Source organism: Perca flavescens, chromosome 22, assembly GCF_004354835.1.
Source record: "Perca flavescens isolate YP-PL-M2 chromosome 22, PFLA_1.0, whole genome shotgun sequence".
In the NCBI taxonomy this organism is placed as follows: Eukaryota; Metazoa; Chordata; class Actinopteri; order Perciformes; family Percidae; genus Perca; species Perca flavescens.
This window is the reverse complement of record NC_041352.1, coordinates 17,172,808-17,196,603: the sequence shown is the minus strand read 5'-3', so window position 1 is coordinate 17,196,603 and position 23,796 is coordinate 17,172,808. Positions and strand designations below refer to the sequence as shown.

Below are 23,796 nucleotides of genomic sequence, written 5' to 3'. Positions count from 1 at the left end.
ACACACACACACACACACACACACACACACACACACACACACACACACACACAGTATGCTACTGTGCTTTGTTCATCTTTTTTTCTTACTGCAATACATCACACAAAAGGAGTGAGGGTAAATGTTAGCCTTGCACTGTTTCCATTGGTAACCACAGCCCATGAGGTAGGAAGGAGAGCAGGTCAGTCTCTCTGTGCAGGATAATTGGTGACAACAATGTGCTTTGTCATAATTCAGTACAGCTAATACATCAGTAGAGTTATAATTAGTGGGAAGGCTTCTCAAAGTTGTTGAGTACAGTCTGATAATGAGCAGGTTTTCTTTCAAAAATATTAAAACTGCATACATAGTGTATATATGTAAAACAATGAACAGTATTAAATGCATGTGTTTCCTGATAAAGGCATCTACAGAGAGCTGAAACAGCACTTCACATCTGATTGATTTGCAGGCCGTTTCTACCCAGGGTGCCAATCAAGCCTTGATTAGACACCACTGACTCGTTGATGACGGTTCAGACGGCAGCAGCTGTGTCCGCAGTCTCACCAAGCGCAGAAGATTGATTGCACAAGGCCGCTTTGCCCCAGATTAATCCTGGCAAATGACACAAGAGTCATGAAGTTTTCATCTTTCTCAGTTTACCAGGTGCAGTGTAATAGTGGGGAAGTAAAAGGAAAGGCATGTGTGGTGCTACTTGAACTACTGCTTGCTCCCAAACTTGTGGATTAGGCCCCCAGTGCCCCCTATTGGCCCCCAAATCATGTGTTGATCCTCTCAAACACACTGATCCTCCACATTCAGGAGGAAAAAACACTTCAATTTGTGTGAATGGACTGTGAAAAATAAGTTTTCTATGTTCATTATAACATATGCATGCATCCATTTGGTACTGCTATATAATAACTAAGACAATATAATGCTTTATGCATTCGTATTGTCCTATCCGTCTTTTCCACCTAGATGTTCCCTTTTTAGTGTATTTTCTGCTTGCTTCCGCTTTCTGTCTCCCTTTTTTTTAGGTGCAGTGATATATAGGTGCAGAAGTGAGGTAAGGTCTCTTATGGGAGGAAATTATGGTAAACAGCAGGGGAGAATTCTTTATTCTAGCCCTGCCAGCTATCTTACTCGCTACGCGACAAGAACAGCGGCTGCACACTGATCATACCCTCATTAAAGTTGTTCACTTTCTCCTTTTTCACTCTTTTTTTTCTTTTATGCACTCACTGCTCTTTAAGTGCTTTAAGCACTGCGGCAGTCGCCTCTCTAAAAGTCTGTTTCTGAGCTGTTAACAACCACCTTTTCAACAATGACAGGACTATCAGAAGATGATTTTATGCAAACTTCTTTCCGAAGATCGATCCAACTCCATTACCTCCATTTAATTCACTTGCTACTTTTATATTAGTGCCTTAAATGTCTTTTCAATGCAAAATAAGATTCTTAACATAGCTTAGGGATCAGAAGCTGACCTTCTCATTATTATAATTCACTGCAGTCGTGTGAAAGCCGTACCACTCCAGTTTTATTGATTTTCAAGTTTTGATCGTAACTTTTGGACTTTCATTACTTTTAGAACCCTGTGTACTTAAAAAAAAAAAAAAAAAAAATAAAGATGCACTTCAGTCATTCAGACACAAAAATGATTTATGTAGAAAGTTCACATTTCAGGGATAAATGTAATTCCCAGACTGTAAATTATATCTGCAAAGCATGCCCATTTGTTGTGTGACTGATTATTCCTGTTAAATTATTGACATACAGAATAATCTGATGGTAGATCGGTACAAAGTACAAAAAGATAAGACGGGAAATAGCCGTGTTTATAAGAATCTATTATCCGATTTCATAGTAAAACCTCAGTTTTTTAATAGGAATAGATTTCAGAAGGATGTCAAGGTGCTTCTTGATCCACATCAAAGGACATAAACTACCACAGACCTCCAACAGGTCATCATGACCAATGCTATGAGGCTAGATCTGATCACCCTCTCCACAATGTTGCTTCCTATATCGGCCTGCTATGCGTCACACTGCACGTTGTTTCAACCCTGACCCAGACATCCAACCAGACAAAAACTCTGATAAGACCAGTAGGCAAGATGAATACACTCCTTTTATCTGTGTCTTAATAATTAAATAAGTAATTGTTCTCATGATTTCTGGATATTCTATGCCGTTCTGCAAATTTTCATTTACTAGATTTAGATCAAGTCTAAGTCTTCTTGCCTGTTTGGACAATAACCCTTCTCTCTGTGTCTCTGACTTTCTGTATTTGAAGAAAAAGCATTCAGGGCAGTGAATTCAACACATTTTTGAGCATCGAGCTCCAGCCTTTTCGGCAGCTTACTTGACAATGTAGCGAGTGGGTGAGTTTTTAAACACTGCCCTGTCAGTTTTCAGGGAGCTACGCAAGCAGAGGATGTGGCGAAGTCTCACACCGGCCCCTGCCTTCCCAAAAGCTCTGCGGTGGAAGCCGGCCTCTGATAGTTTGGTGAGATTATAGAGGAACAGAAGAGGGTCTAAGCTGAACAAAAACACTTGAAAAGAAGCAAACAAAACAGCAACAAATCTCTGTAGCTACTGTAAAATATCCTAAAAATAGGAGGTTTCTTATGAGAAATGGCATGAGGTGAGGTTACTCGAGAACCAAGAGGATCTAAGGTGGGAAAACACCTTTTCTGCAGGAACAAAGCATAAACATCAATTTTAGCAGCACTAAACAATAATCCATCTGTGCCACTATTAAATAATAAGAGCCTTGAGCGAGATAATCTCTGTGAGATTGGTTGTACTGCAAGGTGTAACCATCATCCCCGCTCTGAGCAAGTCCGTTTCCTTTCTTTTGATCTGCAGATAGATCACGTCTTCACAAAGCTGAAAGATAATGTACAATACAATATTATGTTCATATGTACACGGTACTAAAACAGCCTTCAGTACACTCCTCAAACACCTGCACAGTCTCCTCTGTGATCCCCTCACCTGTGATCTAAGCCTTTTATAAACCTCTCCACCCTGCAGTAGCACAGGCAAAAAAACTTTCAAGCCATAAACTCCTCCCCTCTGCTCCTAACAGGGCAGCCGTTCTCTGAGGCAGTAAAGATAAAGGATGAGGAGTTTCCCACCTGCAGACAGAAGTGGGGAGAAGTTCACTCACTTCCAGGGCTGCCAGACACAGGCTTGATTGTACTTTCACCTGTTAGACCTTATCCTAATTTAGAATATACCGTATAAACTGACAACTGTTGAGCTAACCGTAAAGTTGGACCTTCTCTGAAATCTCAAAGTAATATGATGTTTAGGACTAGTTTGGACATGCCCATGCAGCCCCTTCTTCTCCATATATCCCACCCAAAGCAATGTTCCAGTTTTTTGTTTGTAGTGTTGAAATGTATTTAGTTCATGGGGTTTTATTTGCAGTGGCAAGACGGGATTAGTCCCGGCTTACCAAGCTGTATACAGACACATCGAGAAGAGAAGAAGTCGGCTGTTTGGATTGTGTGAACTCTGGTGGAGCATGAAAGAATGTAACCGGCTTCAATCCGTACACGTGTGAAGGGACAAACAGGGAGAAATATGTTATGTAATTACATATATATATATATATGTGTGTGAAATATTCATTAAGTGACCAATGGAGGCTAATGTTGCTCAGCTGGATGTGTAAATAAGCTACTGTTTGCCAACACATTCACCATATCAACTTTATAGGGCGATAATATACAAATATTGTTTTTACAAGTGGACATAAAAATCAATAAATGCAGGTTAAAGAAAACATAACACAATGGACAAAACACTAGTTAATGAAGACAAGGACTTCACCTCTTTAACAAAGAATATACTGCATTTAAAACATGTGGGGAAAAGTAAAATGCAAGCAAATTGAGAGACACATTCACAAATGTAGCCTGGCATACAGAAACAGACTGCAAATACAGAATACACAAGCAAATATACAAACGTGGGGAGTCCTACAACACAATAAAAGTTAGTTACAACATAGTCTCGCATTGCCAGATCTCTCTCCACAAGATCTGGCCAGTCCACACAGCATATATCCGGGATGGGAGAAAAACATGCTCTTGTTTATTGGCATTTCTTTAAAGCAATCACAATCGTCTTGGGCAGCGCTAAGTGCCGGACGGAGCAGCGGTGCCTCTGCAAAAAAGCCTCGGGAAGGAACTTGTTTTGGTGTACGTTCAAAGGTTTTAGTCGTGCAACAGAAAACTCAGACTGGACATATAGTCTAGCTAGCTGTCTGGATTTACCCTGCAGAGATCTAAGGAGCAGTTAACCATAGTCCTCATAAATCAACCAGAGCTTAGAATGCCAACACAAAGAAAGCAGAAGGTGACAGACATCCGGCCGAAATGGGGGAATCCGGTGGAATTTCCGGTGGCACCGGAACATTCACGAAAATGAAACGTCGTTGTTATAGAATAGTTACAACACAAATGAGAACGAACTACTTATTTTTTTAAAGATTATTTTTGGGGGGCTTTTCCCTTTATTAGTAGTAGTGACAGTGGATAGACATGAAAGGGGGAGAGAGACAGGGGATGACACGCAGCAAAGGGCAGCAGGTCGAATTCGAACCTGTCAGATCAGAAAACTCTATGGGTTGTTTTAGAGGGCATGGACAAACCATGTATTTTGTTGTTTAATTTAGAGGACTAAAAACAGGATGTTCCTGTTTGTCCCTTGTGTTTCACTGGCCTGGGGGGGGGGGAACAGGTGTGATTTAACCCCCTATCGTTGGCTAGTGAGGAGAGTAACTGTCTGGACCACAAAGTGTTATGCAGTCCAAAATAACAAATCAAACAATTCCATTGTTCAGCGTGGTATAACTCAACATCTCCTGGTGTCTTCCATGTTTGTCACATCAATGGCTAAATACAAGTCAGACCCATCCTAGGTGTGACGTCAGTGCTGACCCTCCAAAGTCTTCACACACGCCATAATCTACTATGCCAAAAGACTTATAGCAATATATTGACACAGGGGCGTAGCACAAAATTCTGGGCCCTGTAGAAAGGCATTTTCTATGGGCCCCTCCCCGCATCTACAGCTATTCCCGACGCCCCTGTATTGACATATTGCAATTTCCCCTATTATGAGGCTATTATAAGCTGTGTGGTAAGAGATGTGTCTGTTTTGCAAATAGACACACCCAAAAGTGATGCCACAAGTCGGTTTATGTCTGTATCCATCTATCTGTCTATCTATCTATCTATCTATATCTATCCTCCTTTTGAATCTGCTACTGATCAGACATCAAAGTTTTAATGCAGGTCAATACCACACATTTTCTCTCAGAGAAAAAAGAAGTGTCTTCCACGTAAGAAGTATCTTCCATGTAAGACAATTAACCCACACAAGCACGCTGTATATATCATAAAATAGGCATGAGAGCCAAGCAGGCTGATTGTTTGGCAGCTTTTTATGAAGCTGCCATGAAGGGATTTGAAGTATTTGATGTATCTCAGGGAGTTTCTGCTAGTTAAATGAATGAATGAAGATGTCTCGTGGTGGATTTTGTTATTCAGTGTGTCAGTGGAGGAAGGGGTGTGAGAGGCAGGGGTCATCACCAAGGTGCGAGCGAGAGGTGCAGTGCAGTCTGGATGCTAATCAGACTCGTCCTCCGGAGCAGCGTTTGACATTTCCCATCAACACCAGCTCCTGGCTCGCTCGCTCTCTTCACCTGGGCTCTCTCAGACGCTTAGCTCCGAACCAGACTATCTCCCATACTATGTTGACACAGGCAGGCTGCTCCGTCAGTCACTCACCTCATTAACTCCTGTTGGGCTGTTATTCCCACTGCTATAGTCGTACATGCACTTGCCCTCTAATATGCACACTCGCATACATCCACCGAATCAAAGTTTCCCACTCGGAGGCAGTCAAGTGTTTGTCAGTTTGCACATTTTGACATGTCTTGATGTTTTGCTGCTTGTGTGAATTACTACAGCTGCAGGATTCACTTTCTGTCTGTTAGCCTCTGATCAGGTGAATTGATTTTGGAGTGTGCAAACAGGATAAGTGTGTACTTTTTCCTTGTCTGTTTGTATTAAAGCTAAATAGATACATCACTTTCACTTTTACATAGATAAGGAAAAGTACAAATATTATTTGCAGGGAGGGCAGCTCGGAAAAGGGGGAAGATAATCTATTTTTAGTTTCTGCTAAGTAAAGGGTGGTTTATTTTTTGGCAGAAAAACATAATTTTACATTAACATATCAAAGGGCACCCCCCCCCCCCCAATCCTAATCATTTTGTACAGTCCCTAACTGAACCCTGGGAAGTAGTTCCTTCAGACTAAGTTGTATTTATACTTAGCCGAAAGCAGCCAAAGCAGGTGCATTCACGATAAACCGATAGCTGGATGTCAATCATCTACACATTTCAATAAAACAATAGGCTACAATGTGTATGCCAGAGGAAAATATTTGTTAGTGACAAAGAGCATTGATCATTATGCAGACCTCAGTATTCATCACAAAATGAATTGCTGCTTAACACCAGCAAATATCCAGCTGACAAAGATCTGTGTCCATCCAAAGCCACAACTCATAATTAGATATGAGGCAGTGTCACTTTGGTTTAACTTCCTTCTTCCTTCCAGGCAATAACTTTGATCAGTTTCCTGGATTAGTAAAGTTTGAATGAACGCACAGAACAGGAAGGACATAAGTTGCTGTGGAAATGATCGCTATCAACTTTGATTAAATACAAACTGTGACACCATGGAGTGTGCCAGCATTTCCTTTTTTTGATAAATAGGGATATCTTGCATCAAATCAATTTGAAATTGGTTTAAATGAAAGGGGAAAATGTAATGCAAGAGCACATAAAAGGTTTAGTGACGCAGAATAGTGTTACTGGGAAATGTGAAGTAAGTAATCTGTATTTAACAAGCCAACCAAACAAGTAAACAACTATGTCAGTTTGATGACAGACACAGTGTTTTGCAGATATTATTAAGGCAGATGAGAAAGAGGTGATTGAGGAGAGAACTGCCTGAGCAGTATGTTAGCGTATCATAATTGACTATCAGACACTCAGGTGGTTAGTGTGGTTTGCATGGGTAGTGTGGTAGCCTGCTAACGGGGTGTGATTAAGCTTCCCTGCTGTTTGTTGTGTTCCTACACCTCATTTTAGTCAGAAGGGAATTATAACCTCCATTTTTGTAGCCAGGGGTAAAATGGCACACACTGAAAGCACTCAGGGCTCATTAAAGAGATACAATCAGTGTCCTTTCTTTAATAAAAGCAAATGCTGAAAAGATCATGTTGAAGCAGATTGTTCCTCACTAAGAAGTATATTTAGGTAGCTAATAGTCTGATTAAGTTGGTACATCAGTCAGTTGTAGATTATTTCACAACTTTATGGTTTGAGTCACTGGTGGTGTTTTGATTGAAACTGTTTCCAGTAACCTTGTTGTTCAACACATTTTTCCAAATTAACTACCAGCAGGTTTAGATCATTTAGTTCCGGTTACAGATTTTCCTGAAATGCGCGTCTACAAACAATACGTTAAAAGTTTGCTGCTCTGTATTATCAATAAAATCAAACTAAAATAATGAGATAATGAAATAATCTCGCCCTATAGACATTTCTTTCCCACTTGATTTAAAACGGCACTCGACCAGTTTTACAAAGTTCTGAAGTTCAGTTTACGTGTCATGCGGACCATTCAACCTGTGAAAACAATAATGCTTTCTGTCTGAGAAAAAACCCTGATAATGTCATCAAACTGCGATACAAACTTGAAGCGTCAAGAAAGAAAGAAGTGAAAGAAATCGGTGTATACTACTCAAGGAAGAAACGAAGGAGGCTATAGAGTTGCAATTTGGGAAGTGTAGAATCCAGTGTTTTTGGAGCATGAGTCATGCTAAGGACTAAAAGTCGGGATATCTTAGCTTCTTCTGCATCAATTTTGACCATTCTTTCTTTCATCTGTCTGTCTCTTTTGAGTTTAACCCTAACCCATAAACTTAATATCCCTCAAGAACAAAACACTTTAGGGCTTAAAAAAAGAGACAAATCAATTTGCTAAGATGTACATTCTTTACCGTTTCTTCTCAGGAACTGTCAGAAATGCATGCAAGTGTCAAGACTTCCTCCTTGTTTTAAGGAAATAAAGAAAATTCTAGAACATTTTTTTAATGGAAAGGTTGAGCTTGTTCACTTTCTTGCCAAGAGTTAAGATGAGAAGATCGATGCCATTTCTCTATCTGTACATTAAATATGAAACTAGAGCAAGGAGAAGATTAGCTTAGCTTAGCACGAAGAGTGGGAACAGGGGAAAACAGCTAGCCTGGCTCTGTTCAAAGGGAACAAAATCCAGCACCTCTACAGCTGATTTTTTGTGTTGGATTTCTTCAGTACAGTTATGACTGAAAGTAAACAGTCACATGTACATGTCATGTGACCCTGAGCCCCTCCCGTCTCCGTCACCATTGCTTAAGATTGTGATGGTGTTGCACGGTGGCCAGCGCTGACTCACCTGGTGGAGTAGAACACACACCAGCCCCCCGCTCTCCACTCACTCACCTCCTTCCCCTCCCACTGAGTTCAGCCTGCACTGCAGTTCAAAGTGGTTTTGCCTGTCTAGCCTTGGCGTTTAATGTTTAAGTATTGGGAGCGGCTGGAGAGTGCAAACAAAATGCCTTTACAGACTCTAGGGCACGCTGAGGGCTGTGATTCCAGATACTGTATTGTGAAATTTCCATTGTGCTTGACAGAGTAGCTTCAGGGCACCTGAATCTGTTAAGCTGAATTTTGACTCCTTACTTCTTAATAATGTTTGATGGGTGTGGCTTAGATAAACCACTTAGAGGAAGATTATTCAAACTTTATTATGCTGACAAAAGAGTACACATGTTCACGGGATAGAAGACAACGTGTCGTGCTATAAACTGTTTGTCAAAAGTTCAGAACAGGATAAAGGTTTGAATGCGGACCCCACCTGCAAGAGAAAACCACAATGAGTTGTGGTATGGCTGGCTTTCTGTTGGGTTGGAAGAAAGGAAACCCTACTTCAGCAAAGGAAAACAACACAGAAAGCCTGACACTACTTATATGTTTGTGCGTGATTATTCTGTAGTTCTAATCCGTCTAACAATGTTACAAAACATTCAGACAGGAGGAGGCTTTAAAGGAGTAATTGGGGGGACTTACACTGGTAAAACTCCGCTCAACCGTTTCTAGTTGCATCTCGCTCGTGCTTGATCGGGACTGTGGCACAAGAAATCAAACATGGGTGTGGATTTAGTCTGATTTGAAGCATATCTCTTAATTCCCTTGAATGTAAGGCTGAAGAAGGAGCTTTTTAAAGAAGGAGGGTAACAAATATAGATGTCTCAGACTGGATAGATATATTTTTTAGGGGGGATTACAGGTTTGATGTGACACAGAAGGGGCCAAAAACTGATGACTCATTGGCCGTTTTCACGCCACACGCTGGATTATCCATCACATGCAATAGGCTGCTTAATAAGAATTGTGTAATGCCCTCAATTCCTGCAGATTTCATGTAATCAGCCTCTGTTTTGCTGTGTCACTTCATACCAAAAACCAAGGTCAACGTAAATAAAAGAGTACCAGAATTTCACATAAGACACACATATGGGATTTTGGAAGCTGTTCATTTATTTATATTTTGTTGTTTTTTTATAAAGAGGTTTCCAAAAAACTTGGATGTTGTTTTCAGTTTGCTTGTTCCAACTTAAATTGCAGGATTATGTGCTCCTTTGTGGTTTAGCTGTTGGGCTTATAAAACCCTTTAAATCCCTATTTGGCAAATGTCTATTTTAAAGTTGAATTGCAAACTCTAGATTGTATACAGGTGTGTGGATATACTATTCTTGTCCGTGTGTTAACCCAATGATAATCTGGTGGCCTGCCCAGCGTGTTTACATCCCAGCATGCATTCACCCTGAACAGGAATGACCCAGTTTCAGACCAGAACAGGAATAAGCAGGTATTGCAAGTATTTTTAGTGTTTGTTTTAAGATGTTTGAGTTTTTTAACACAGTATAAAGACAAGTTCTCAATCAAAAGTTCATATACTAAATTGACCTTAGGTACTTTGATTAATTGTCTAAACTGTATGCTGTGATTTCCATTGCCTTTAGTTGCAAACTCCACCCATCTGGCACTGGAGGAGGCCAAAACCAAACAATGAAGTGTAATGTTTGCAAATACTATTTGCCCCAGGTCGGGCTGATAGATGGTTTGTTTCCTCTGTGGGAGAAACTCAAGTTCAAATCCAGTCTGTCACATCAGCACACCTTGCTCTTTAAGATGCATTATTCATTGCAAGCTCTGCATTATTTATTTCACTTAGCATCACATTTTGTCACTTACTCTCATTTACAAAGAACCCCTTAAAGTCTCTATAATCATAATAATCATTAATTATTATTATCTCGTCCTTTTTTGGATGCGAGGACTGATGCCTCAGTGGACTCTTGCTGCGTCACCTCCTCCCATCTCTGTGGTTTTGAGGTGTTTGTGTGGCATGCCATGTTTTATCTCAGAGCAGTGACACCTGAACCAAGACTCTGACCTGAGGCCAAACAGCGCCTCCAGTGTCCCTCAGGGCACCACAACTGCTGTCAGCTCTGGGTTTGAACAGTACCTCTGCAGAAACAACTGCTAGAATGTGTCTAGTAAAGACATCTTCATGGCATTTTGCAAATACAGAGGGAATTTTGTGACAAGTGTACTGAAACCCAACACTAGACCATCTTTGTCGGGGTTACACGGCAGCGTGCCAAGTGCATAAGCTATCTTTTGGCCAACACCTGATGTTCACGGTCTCAGTTAGCGGCAGGCAATCTCACCTGTCCTGGTTGCCTGAACACCACCAGACTGGAGGTCAGCCAGAGTAAGGTTTAATGAGACTGAAGACACACCAAAGGCTGGCATATCTGTCCTCACTTCAGAGCAACTGTGCCACTGTCAGTGTGATGAGAGCTAAAGTTGCCCCAAAACAGACCCTCTTCCTGTAATTACTCTAACAGTTAGTTTGTTATGACACAAATCATTTTCCTTGCTGAAACATTTGAGAAATCTGCTTTTGTCTGAACCGATATGCCTTGAATGTGGATACAGTTTTGTGATGTTGCCATGCTGTTGTTAGTCAACAACACCAACATTAAACAACGTCTTAATTAGCTCTAATCACAGGAATATAACTATGTGTATGTTGGGCTGAAAACAACTCAGGAAGGTTGGTGATTGAAATAAAATGTATCTAATATGGGTGGAGAATGAATTACAGAAGTGCTGGGTGCTACTGCTAGCCATGAGTGCAAGAAGCCCCCCTCTCCTCCCCTTCTCATCAAATGGAGGGAGTAAAAGAGGAAGTTACAGTTAAGCGCAAACACATATGTCTGCCATAACTATGGTCACTAAATACAGTGGTTACCAAGGCTTAATCTGTCAATGAAGTGGACTTTGGAAGTAAGACAGTGCAGAGCCTCTGGGTGATCCTTGGCCCATAACAGATGCATGCAGAACATGTTAGATGCTAAGTAGGCTGGTTCCAATAAGAACTGACCTTAGATGTACAGATGGGCCTGTAATACACTCTAAAGCCTCATCTATATTGTACTGTAGGTCTGTCCCATTCCCACCCTCATTCATAAGGAGTCTACTTCATTATATGAGTCAGAGATGTGACAATATGAACTGTAATTCGACTATAGGTCTAGATACAAAATAATGAATTGAATGAAGGGGGGGACAAGGACGCAGAGTGGTGCACTGCGCAGATATTAGTGCAGGTTTATTTTCAGGTTTCAGTGAAGTTTTCGATAGAATTGCGTAGTGTCAAACCGAAAGGTAAATTCCGTTACATTTGCTCGCATGTGCTTAGACTTTGATTAACCTAAATGGTAAACGTCTCCAAAGTCATTTCCGTGCGTATTCACGTTGTTTCACATGTCCACCAGTCTAATCATTTTTACAGGAAGTAAACTTTTCATTATGATTATTCATTGATTTGGATGATACGAGGTCACAGCAAAATCATCCAGCACAGGCGTGCGCATTCGGGGCCACGAGCAGTTTTATTCTCCTGGGAAATGCATTCTGTGCGGAAAGTTATCACAGACGCAGTTCAATTACCGCACACATACTGAAATCACTTCACCCAACTACACTGCTTCAGATTTGAGCTTAGTGCCGAGCAAGTGCTCCTGTCTGTCCCGCCTTTCCTGTGAAATCTGGAAAATGGGAGGGTGAAAAAAGACGGTTTATAATTGATGTTTTCCCATGGAACAGCCCTCCTCCCCGCAACACAGGCTAACCCTCAGGTGGAAGAAATCTTTTAAGATTTTTTTTTTGTGGGATAACATCAGGAGGGTTTGTCTAGGCGAGCCAATCAAATCCCTCCCCTGCTATAGATCGGTGCTATAATACAAAGCAGTAAAAGCGGTCGCCTCACACAAGCGGCTGCAGCTCGACTAGAGATCCCGTGGCTTTTAATTCCCTCACTACTTTTTTTTTTTAACCCTGCTTCGATGTGCCCCGTTATTACCATTTGTCCGAGGCGTTCATTTCCGCACCTGCCACAGTAGAGACCAGGCGAAGGCGAAGTAGAGGAGGAGACAAGGACATTGCGAGAGCCGGGAGAGGCAGACGGTAGAGACAGCAGCGGCGACTCGTTTGAGATCTTAAAGGACAAAAAATGCTGCTCTGGACCAGAATCGTATTGGTCGGTCTCATCTGCTTGTCCTTGGTGTCATCTGGGATGGGATGCGGACCGGGCAGGGGCTACGGCAGGAGAAGACACCCGAAGAAACTGACACCTCTTGCGTACAAGCAGTTCATCCCCAACGTGGCGGAGAAGACCCTCGGGGCAAGCGGCAGATACGAAGGCAAGATCACAAGAAACTCCGAGCGATTTAAAGAACTGACTCCCAATTATAATACTGACATCATATTCAAGGACGAGGAGAACACCGGTGCCGACAGGCTAATGACTCAGGTAAGGAGACAGATTTTCCCCTACTGCCCGCACCATCACTGCGCACTGCAACAACCTCCTTGTCAGACTGATTGCGCACCTTAAGTGAAGTCTGTTTTACCCGCGGCTGAACTCTTCACACTGTGCCTTTTAACTTCACTGTAAAAGCAGATGCGCTTTATGCACCAGCACGGGAGTTTTCAAAGGCTGCAGTCTTGAAGCGAATGTAGAAATCCAGCTGGAGAAGTGATGTGCAGGCGGACAGTCAGGACACTCGGCCTTCATGATTGTGACAGTGTATTTAAAATATTAATGTGCCCCTCTCTTCATATCTATATTTATATCTTTGTGAGGCTCTATTGGTTGTTTTACATGCGCAAATTCCTGTTACATTACATTTCGTAAAGGCATTGAGTATTTGTTGCGTATTTACGCTTAGCTTGGAGCTTGTTTGAAGCGCCTTTTCTTTATTCCAGATCTGAATACAGAGAGCTGGGGATGCCGCTTCAAATAGCCGGGCTTATTCAGGCATGGCGTGGCTCATTCAGACATTTTCTCGCACAGGCTGCTGTAATTTTGTCTTTCGCATGATGTGCATCAATGCATGAAAACAGTGACATGTCTTTAGCAGTGTTCTGAACACTATCAGGACTTCATAAATGGGTGGGACTCGGTCAATTATAGGAGCAAGGCGCACAGGAGTGATGGTGCCTTACTTGTATGGACGATGAAATCTTTTTTTTAATACTCCATCCTTATGTAGGCATTTAGTTATCAAAGCTCATAGCTCGTTCTGTACAGATAAGACGAGGCTCACAATACATCGGAGAGATGTAGCCTTGATTTTTTTTTTCCAGGCTGCAGGATGCCGCGTCTCTTCAGCATGACTTTTAGCACTCAGATGCTGGTGAATTATTAAAAGCGCTTGGGTGATATTTTCTCGGTAATAATAAAATGCCGGTGGTGATGGTGCCGGTGGTGATGAAGCCAGGCGCGCGCCGGAGTCCCTGAACCCTTGCCTCGCTCCATGCATGAGCACGAGCTCCGATGAAATATTCACTGTGCGTGCGGTCTCTGCGTCCCTCTCAGCCCTCCCCAATCCCCTCTGTGATATACCTATAGGCTCTCATACACACAGATCATGAAATCACAGGCGCGTGGGATGTAATGCCCAAACTGTGGTCCAGGGACAAATCCAAGGATTCTCGAGGAGGTCCCAGGGTCTCCAGCAAAAATGGGGATAGTTTGATTTTACTGTGTTTTGTGAATTTCTGAGAATATTGAATGTGTCGGCAAGGCTTTCAATCTGAGTAAAACACCCCACCTGCTGTATAAACAGATGTGTGTACAAGTCTGTATAAAATCATAGAATCGAGATAGGAGTCCCTCAGATAAAATGTGATTATATGGGGCATCTGTGGCTGATCGTTTGTCTATTTGGGGCCTTAGAATAACATGGGAGCTAATTTGGGTTTTACAGATTTATAGAAAGGTGCAGTAGATGTGGCTTCTGGTTCATCGTTCGCTTTCCGTTCAGCACCGGAGCGTTTACAGAAAGCACAACAACAAGCTCTAAGTGTTACATGTACATAAAATGGCTTTTTAGACACCCCTCACTGGGCCTGAAACGCCATTTGAACTTATGACCTTTGGTCAGCGGGAGGCCATAGTAAGTTAAAACATGTAAGATTGTTCTTATCGTACATGCCATTGTAAAGCCATCAAATGATGGTGTGTACATCCACAATCGAGGGACCGTAACTGTTTTGAAGGCTACTCTGCGCTGGCATTAGCATTATCACATGGGTATTTACGCTGAGCCAACGGTCTTTGCGCTGTTCCACGGCTTTACGCATGAACCTAATATGTTTTTACGCACGGAGTTTTACGCACGAGTATAGTGAACTTTCCTTGTTATCTTGCGTTTTAGAAAATATATGTTGTGTTTATACATTAAACAAGGCACGTGTATGCAGTGGCTCCCTTAGCTGTGTGCATTAAATTACTCAATCAAATATTTCACTGAGGTCCAACCAAGACTATAATACGTAAAACTTGAAGGAGGGCTTCAAGCATCTACTCCCTTAACTATTAAGGCACAGCTCACTCCCAGGAAAGTTGCCAAAAGAGGCGTTTTACAGTCATTTGCAGATAATCTTCTGGAGTGACGGGACCTGAGATAAGGAGGACAATCACTTCACAAATAACAGTACCATCTAAACCACATATTGTAGCTACATCTTCAGTCGTAAAATATTTGTCTCAAAATAAGTAGAGATTTGCTCAATCTTCTAAATGCAATGAGTTTCCAATGAGATTTCATTTGGGTTTTTTTTCCGGACACCACTTGTAAAGCAGAAAAGGTGCTCAAGTAAAATGAAAGAAAATGACTGTAATGGCAAATATTAATTTTCTCGTTTAAGAAAAGCTCCAATACTAGTGCTTCTTTTTGCAGTGTAGCGCTGTTAGGAGCCTGCAGTCTCTGCCCACAGTGCAAACGCGTCGGGAAAGAGATGAGCTGGCGGTTTGTTTGCACTGACAGGTAGCTGATAAGTGTTTCCTCTAACCAAATCATTTGTGAAAAGATTAAGAGGAAGGCTGTTGAACAACTTTACCCCAAGCACAAAGCGCCGGTCTAGGGCGCCCTGCTGGGCTTCACGGTGGCTGAGCAGAATTTGGCTTGATTTGCGGCACACGACCTAATGAATTAATAAATAGGTTAAGCTTTACGGCTCTTGACTCCAACAATCCCACTCAGAATGTGGGAGGTTTTTTGGGGGGTGGGGGGGGCGTTTTTTATTCAACACATTCTACAAGTGTGATATCCTCATAAAACACCTACTGGTATATGTGGAAGCCCTTTTTTCTTTTTATTATACGAGTTTTGTGGTCTGTGTGAACATTCTTGCTTTAGGACATGCAGGCTGTCCAAAAAGTAAAAGGACAGTGGCTTACACACATAGACGCTTCTCTGTGCGCCCAAATGCCATCCCTGGATATTTCACAAGTCTGTTAGTCAGCAGCCAACACACCTCGACTTAAGGAGGCATGTCACGTCTCCCAGACTTTGCAGGAGAGGAATAATGAAAGTTTCCCTCCGCGGTTGGACTGAAAAGACTCTTTGTGATGTTTTAATTTGACATATTGGTTGAGTGTCGAGAATAGTTGTCTTGGAGAAGGCCAAGCATCTTCATTGAAAGCGCAGAGAGGTTGGGGTGTGACGATTTATTTACAGGCCAAACTCCAGACATTTTAAAGTAGCCAGCTGCTCTTGAAGATCACCTTCATATCGTCTGCATATCAATTATTGATTTAAAGAAAACAGACATGTTGCAACCAACAAAAGATTCGCTAATGTCACGGCCTAATACAAATTCGTGCATTTATAATGTTTGCATTTTGTGTTCAATGCAACACTTTTTGATAGAAAGGGGTGCTGCTCGCACCTTTCCGAGACCAAAGACCATATGTTATAGGCCAGTGAAGCGAATGCGGTGCCTTATCAATATTTCATCAGCAGCTTTCTTATCCGAGATGTGCCCTCTGACGCTACTGCTCACACTGACAAATGTACGCTCAGAGATGCAGTTCAGCCCCAGTGTTTCGCCTCAGCTGGGAGGAATCAGGTGGGGATGGAGAGGTGTGGGCGAGCCCTCAGTGAGTTTGATTTTCAATCGTTTTCACTATAATGGACAGCAGAGATCAAGCGAACAAACCAGATGTTTATTGGCAAGCGCTATGTGCGCACGTGGTCTAATATTTTATTTCTCTTACCAAAAAATGATATATTTTAGTCAATTATGAGCACCTGCTACTCTTGACAACAGCAGTTGTGTCAATATAAGACATGCTTTGGTGACAAATGCTGTTCCAGATTATGCCTCTGGACCGCTTATATGTGCAAGCTATGACAGGTGACTAATTGGTCCATTTCTCCCACCTGCAGAGATGTAAAGACAAGTTGAACTCTCTGGCCATCTCAGTGATGAATCAGTGGCCTGGTGTGAAGCTGCGGGTCACAGAAGGATGGGATGAAGACGGACACCACTTCGAGGAGTCGCTCCACTACGAGGGCAGGGCCGTGGACATCACCACCTCGGACAGAGACAAGAGCAAATACGGCACTCTGTCCAGGCTGGCGGTGGAAGCCGGATTCGACTGGGTCCATTATGAATCCAAAGCCCACATTCACTGCTCTGTGAAAGCAGGTAAGGCTGCAAGATGGGGGGTCGGGGACCCTTTAATAGTAAGAGAAACTCAGCCATGCGCACTGTGGTGCTGGCTGGAGGAGAAGATATCCAGATGTATCAGCAGTGCACATGACATGTCCTGTCAGGTGCGATTTTAATCTGAAATAGCAGGTGCAACTTTGGGAAGCTGTAGTCCTGCTTTATCTTTTAGAAAACGTCCATGCAACATGAAAGTTCCTTCAACTGCTTGTGGGGGGTAAACTGAATTAGAAGTGATGAAGGTGTCAAGCGTCCAACAAGACAGACACAAAGTGTCCAAAAACACTGGTTTCAGAGACCAGCCAGCTGCAACATTTATAGGCTCCAAGAAACAAAGCGTAGGTATAGAAATGCAATAATATGAGTCTTACACAAAACTATACATTTCATAACATAAAAAAAACAAATTATCATCCAGTTAATGATTAATCACAAGAACGCGCACTCAATATTTGTCTAATGAGATAATTGGTCTGCAGAGTATAACCATTCATTTTGACAAGATTTTTGTATAATGAAATATATTTCTATGAATTATGTATGGGCACACATCCCAGCCTGTGTCGTTATGAGCATTTCCCATGCAGCTTAATTCTTGATCTTACATCGCCCCACACTGTTTCCTGGTGGGAACCACGACCATAATCTAACAGGGCTCCTCGGTGAGACCTAAAGCACATCATTTTGTTCATTGTTTTTTTTGCACACCAGTCAGAAAAGCCAAAATAAAATGCTGGACGTTGTGACGTGGTTAGGGAATGTTTGGGATTTGAGCATATAATGGAAAACGAAAATAATTCCTTGTTAAAGCTATTCTTTTCGGATCGTATTTGCCTCAGCTTTGGGATTCAGTTTTTAATGTTGGCTCATTTTTTAAAGCTAAAATAACCTTACAGGCCTTCACTAAGCTAAAAGACACCTATGGCGCGTAGAAAGTATTTCTTCACAGTGATTGATGAACGCGGCACTTTTTCTTCATTGACTTCATTGATAAATCCCTTACTTTTCATTCAACACACACGTTTTGAGATCACAGTATGATCCAGGCCGACGTGTCATTAGGGGTCATGCGACTTTACCAAAAGGATTTGGCTAAACAATGTTGAATTGATTGGGGTAAATCTGGTTTTCAGTTGTCACCTTATTTCATGCTCGGGAATCTTAAAAGAAGATTAAAAGCCCCAAATTCTGAGTAGGAAACCCCCTTTTCTGTGTGCAGGACAGTGTGATCCTAGAGACTGGTATGTGAAGAGCTCCACCAAGGCCAAAATTATTGTCATCAAGCCTGACAACAAAGCAGTGAGATGTGGTAGAAAGAGGGCACATAGATGTTGCACAACAGAAAGCATTTAAGAGTCCGGGCCCTCATTTAAATTCAAATCTACAACTCGAGAGGCTTGGAAAAGTGGCTCCACTGGGTAAATAGTAGTTGTGAGTCGCCTATTTGTGTGAATTGTCACATAGAGGTTTCTGCACCTGAGTAAATATGGGAAGAGTAGCTGGGAAAGGCGTAAGTGTTCTTTACCGAGAGTAGCTCGATCCACAAGCTGATTTAGAATAACAATGCCTGCTCTTTATTGGGTTTTTTTTTTAATTAAGAATAGATGAGCCAAGGCTTTCAGTTTTCTCGTCTCAGACAACGTGGGCCGAGCCAATACGCATTTGGCATGGAGGAGCAGACCGGCATCATTATGCAAAATGCATATGGCCCACCATGATGTGTGTAGGAAAAATACAAATACTAGCAAAAAAAAAAAAAAAAGGAAGGTCATTGAATGGGCTTTTGAATGGGGCGGTGGTCCTTAAATGTAATGGCTCAACGCACCTGTGATAGGCTAGATTATTTTTTAAGTTCTAAAAGTGTTAACACGCTTAAAATATTGAATCTTTGGGACATTTTTTTAACGTCTGGAAGGTGTTTTTTATAAATTATTTTGCAGTACCACAATGGGTCTACCATGGTAGAAGACAAACATTTTCCGATGGTGTAAAAACGCATTGTATGCTGCATTTTAACAACACTCTTATTTTCACAGAAAACTCAGTGGCAGCAAAGTCAGGCGGCTGCTTCCCAGGCTCCTCCACTGTCACCCTTCAGGATGGAACCAAGAAGGCGGTCAAACACCTCCAAACCGGCGACAGAGTCCTGGCAGCAGATGACGATGGAAACCCGATTTACACCGACTTCATCATGTTCATAGACCAAGACTCGACTACCAGGAGGCTCTTCTACGTGATCGAAACCGACTCGGGCCAGAAAATCACCCTCACCGCCGCGCACCTCCTCTTCGTCGGCCACAACACCACGGAAGAGGAGCGGATGTCTGCGATCTTCGCCAGCCAAGTCCAATCTGGACAAAAGGTGTTCGTGTTATATGCTGAGCGAAGTCGACTCGAGCCTGTGACCGTAAAACGGATTTACACGGAAGAGCACGAGGGCTCTTTTGCGCCAGTGACCGTGCAGGGGACAGTCGTGGTGGACCAGATCCTTGCGTCCTGTTACGCAGTGATCGATGACCACGATCTGGCGCACTGGGCCCTGGCACCCATCAGGCTCGCCCACTGGGTGTCATCGTGGCTTTTCCGTTCCCAGCCTCAAGTCAGTGCACAGAACGACGGAGTGCACTGGTACTCCAAGATCCTCTATCAATTAGGAACATGGCTCTTGGACAGCCACTCGATCCATCCACTTGGGATGTCAGTTTATCCAAGTTGAAACCTCTACTACAGGAGCAGAATGAGACTTATATATGTAGGACACACGAACTATTCAGTAGATTAAAAAAATAAAAAATAATAATAATAATTAAAAAACGAAAGAACAAACAAACAAGACAAAGGCCCCAGCGGAGTTGGGATATTTATTTCAGTGACTTTTCCATGTGTCCCCTTTCAAAGAATGAATGGAGCCTTAAAAAGTTTCTCTTTGAATAATTTATTCTCATGTGAACTCGCTGCTGTCACACAAATGGATTCTAAAACGGTGTGAGCAGCAAATTGTGCATAATCTATTTTTGTATATCTCAAATGCAAAAAAAAAAAAAAAAAAATGAAGAAAAAAAAAGAAAAAGAAAAAAATATCGCAGAGAAAGACGAAGACCATGTAGAAAGGAGCTAACTTTGACAGGTTGTAATGTTCATATGTGCATATATGTGCAACTGACTGTTATATTTTGGGGAGAACAAACTTCGCGGGGTTCCATAAATTATATTTTTATACACAGAATTGTAAATTAGATTTTGACAGATCGCTACCGAATCACATTTCGTTATTTGAAATAGTGTAAGATATAAGAATATATTTTAATTTAAATACAGTAGTTGGGAAAGTATTGGAAAATCTTGTACTGCTTGGTTTATTAAGAATTTTATTATTTTGGTAAACTGTTCGTTTTAAGTTGTCAGAGAGGGACAGATATTCTGCCTCATGTCTGCATTCTCTGCTTTTCTTTTTTGTTGTGTTTCTATTTTCGGTTTTCTTCTGAGAAAAATATTAAATGCAGATTCTGACAATTCAGTAACAGTTAAAAGTAGTACTGAAACAGTTTCGTTAAATAAATTAATAAGTAACTCCTGTAAATGTACTAAAATGTATTTTTCTTTTCATATTTTGTAATAGGGAAATAGTTTTATAGAAATGACCTGCGGCAGATGCAAAGTTTGGATAGTCTATATAGCCAGACCATACCAGTTAACTTTCATAACAGGGCGATGCGTCAAAAATGTCTAGAGTTTATTATTTATATGTTTATTACAAAATGAGATAAAGAAAACCTTCAAACTTGCAGTTGTTCCATGTCTTTGTCTGAGTGAGCTTCACAGGAAACCCAAAGAGCAACATTTGAACGACAATATGAGGCTTTTTTTCAGGCCAAATTAAGCTCTTAAATTAGTTGTATAGGAACAGCTCTTGACTTGTATGGATATTTTCACTTTGGTGTTTCATAACGAACTTAACATTCGTTTTGGGTGGTTATAATTAACACATAATTGTTTCACACGGTAAGTGAAGGAGCTTAGCCTACTGGGTGAGCTAGCAAACAATGTCGCCCTGTTTGCTAGCTTTTACAAAATGGAGAAAATATTGCGCTTTGAACTACCTTTTGCATGCTTGCGAAATGTTGAGAGCCCATGTCAAATTTAACGAGGTTTGCCCTCCGCAAATAACTCCTAACTTGCAGACAAATTAAACAGAAGTGTGTTTGTTGGCCCTAAATGTGCTTCTCGGTTGTCTGCTGGTTGAGGTCAGATTGCTCCATCAGTGACTGACCGTCCAGTCCTGAAGAAGAAACTCTGTCATTGTCTAAAATCACAGAAGGAAAACATTTGCCAGTCTTATCAAATCGCTATAACCGTCCAATATTTTCGCAGCGACCTATAGTGTGCATGTAGCATTTGATAGCGAGGTTTCAGTGATGTAGGCTTTATGTGTCCTCTTGAGGCATGAGAAGGCTACATATTTCTGATATCGATTACAGCCGTTTCTCCCAGTAACCATGTTATTAAGTTAAGCAAGTGCGACACCATGTGGTGAAACACCGGTAGTGCTGATTGACAATGCCTGGAAATCCGAGAGCTGTGAGTTCCAAATACTTTTATATGAAAACTGATTAAACTCACAGGCAGAATCGAGTAGCAAGTGCTATTTAGGAGTCAACTACTATATACATTCCTTTGTGGGCAGATAGGGGGCTTATAACAAACTGAATGGCTTTCAATGGTGTTGTTTTAAGGATTTAAGTTTGTGTCAAACTTAATAAATCACGTGTAGTGAAAAGCAGAAGTGCAAATGACTTACCTATATATATATATATATATATACACACACACATACATACACATATATATATACACACACACACATACATACACATATATATATACACACACACATACATACACATATATATATATATATATATATATATATATATATATATATATATATATATATATATATATATACATATATATATATATATATATATACACATAAATATATACATATATATATACACATAAATATATACATATATATATACACATAAATACATACATACATACATATACAAATGAATAATGTGAATCTATTGTTTTTCCAATCAAAATCATAAAAGTGATCATCCTTCACCCAGACTTATCAAAGGTAAAAGGGGCCACTGAACCTGAGTTTCTGAACACTGTAGCAACATGAGCAGGAATTTCATTTCCTTCTCCCAGGTCACCCACATTGTGTTTTGTTGTTGATACTGTGAGGTGGAAACTTTGGGTTGGGACAAAGCGGGCCCATCTCTGCCGGCGCTGTGACCTTGGGTCCTTGGCAGACACAAAAGCGTCCGTGCAGGGCAGCATTCCTCAGAGCAGGTAAACAGAGCCTCCTCTAATCCCTCTGGGGGCCCTCAGTCTGCTGGAGCTCAACAACGGCTTTTACAAATGTTGACATTTGCAAACATGAACAGTCTGGAAAACAAAACTCTCCGTTTCTAAGAGTTCTGCTGCAAATGGCAGCGCTCCGTTCTCTCCAGGCAACATTTACTCCTCTGTGGCAGCAACCAGCAGAGTGCACAAGACTTCGGTGCACGGTAAGTTGTAGGAAAATATATATTTTACAAGGATCTGGTCCTAAACATGGTAACAGACCTTCACTACTGCATCCTCTCCTTACGGTCAATAAACTGAAAGAGAGAACTGAACTTTTCAAGGCAGACTAACTACACATGCAAATACACGCATGATAGATGGACAAATGGCTAGATAAATACAGTAGATGGACAGAAGTAAAGATGGATACATACATGCATGATTTTAACATGTTTTTACCAAAATAAAGATAAAACAATGCTGCCAGATAGGAGGAGTAACAACGTATGGCAATTAAAACTCTTCGATTTGAACCAATAAGTGTAACTTCAGTGTTCTCATGACCTTCCCTGTTGGTGCAGCCTTTGAAGACTTGTTGGGTACTCAAGTGTACATGGTCTCAAATATCTTCGACTGCAGCACGGTTTTCACTTGCATATAAACATCACAAAATGCTCAACAAGTTGGAATTTCTTAAAATTAGGTCTCAGATATTTGTCTTCAGTTTCATGTGAATACGGAATGAAACCCTTAAAGGAGTTGCCAGATTAATCGGAGTGGTCGCAAGATAATTGTGTCAGAAAAGAAGGAAAATATTGTTCTACTACACAGTTTCTTTTCTGACTCCCCCCTGTACAACACGAGATAAGGTTCTGAAGAGAAAAAATAATAGTCAATCGGAGAGGTTTAATCACTTTTGTTGTGTTCAAAACACAACTTAAAATATATTGAACCAGTGATGAGGGATCACAAGCCATCGCGGCTGCATTTAAAGGGATTCCCGCTGAAAGAAATTAAGAACCACTGTTTCAGATGACACTCATTCCAGTCTAGGCATTTGCCTCTGACTGAAGGACCTTGGTGCGTTTATCTGAAAGTAAGTAGTTTTAAACTCACTTGCCAAACCCTTCCAATTTTACAAGAAAAACAAACTCAATGTCATTGCTGTGTATATCAAAGTTTATTTTTCTCCAGTTTCTAGTATCAAATTTAACACATTCCATCTC

General features: G+C 41.3%; 1 protein-coding gene across 1 annotated transcript; it reads left to right on the top strand.

The window, feature by feature from the left end:
* The first annotated feature begins 12,701 nt into the window (after positions 1-12,701).
* On the top strand, positions 12,702-19,925 carry shha (sonic hedgehog signaling molecule a). Its single transcript, XM_028569731.1, has 3 exons — positions 12,702-13,001; positions 16,927-17,188; positions 19,246-19,925. The coding sequence occupies exons 1-3, from the start codon at positions 12,702-12,704 to the stop codon at positions 19,923-19,925; spliced, it is 1,242 nt and encodes a 413-aa protein (XP_028425532.1).
* Positions 19,926-23,796: the final 3,871 nt, after the last annotated feature.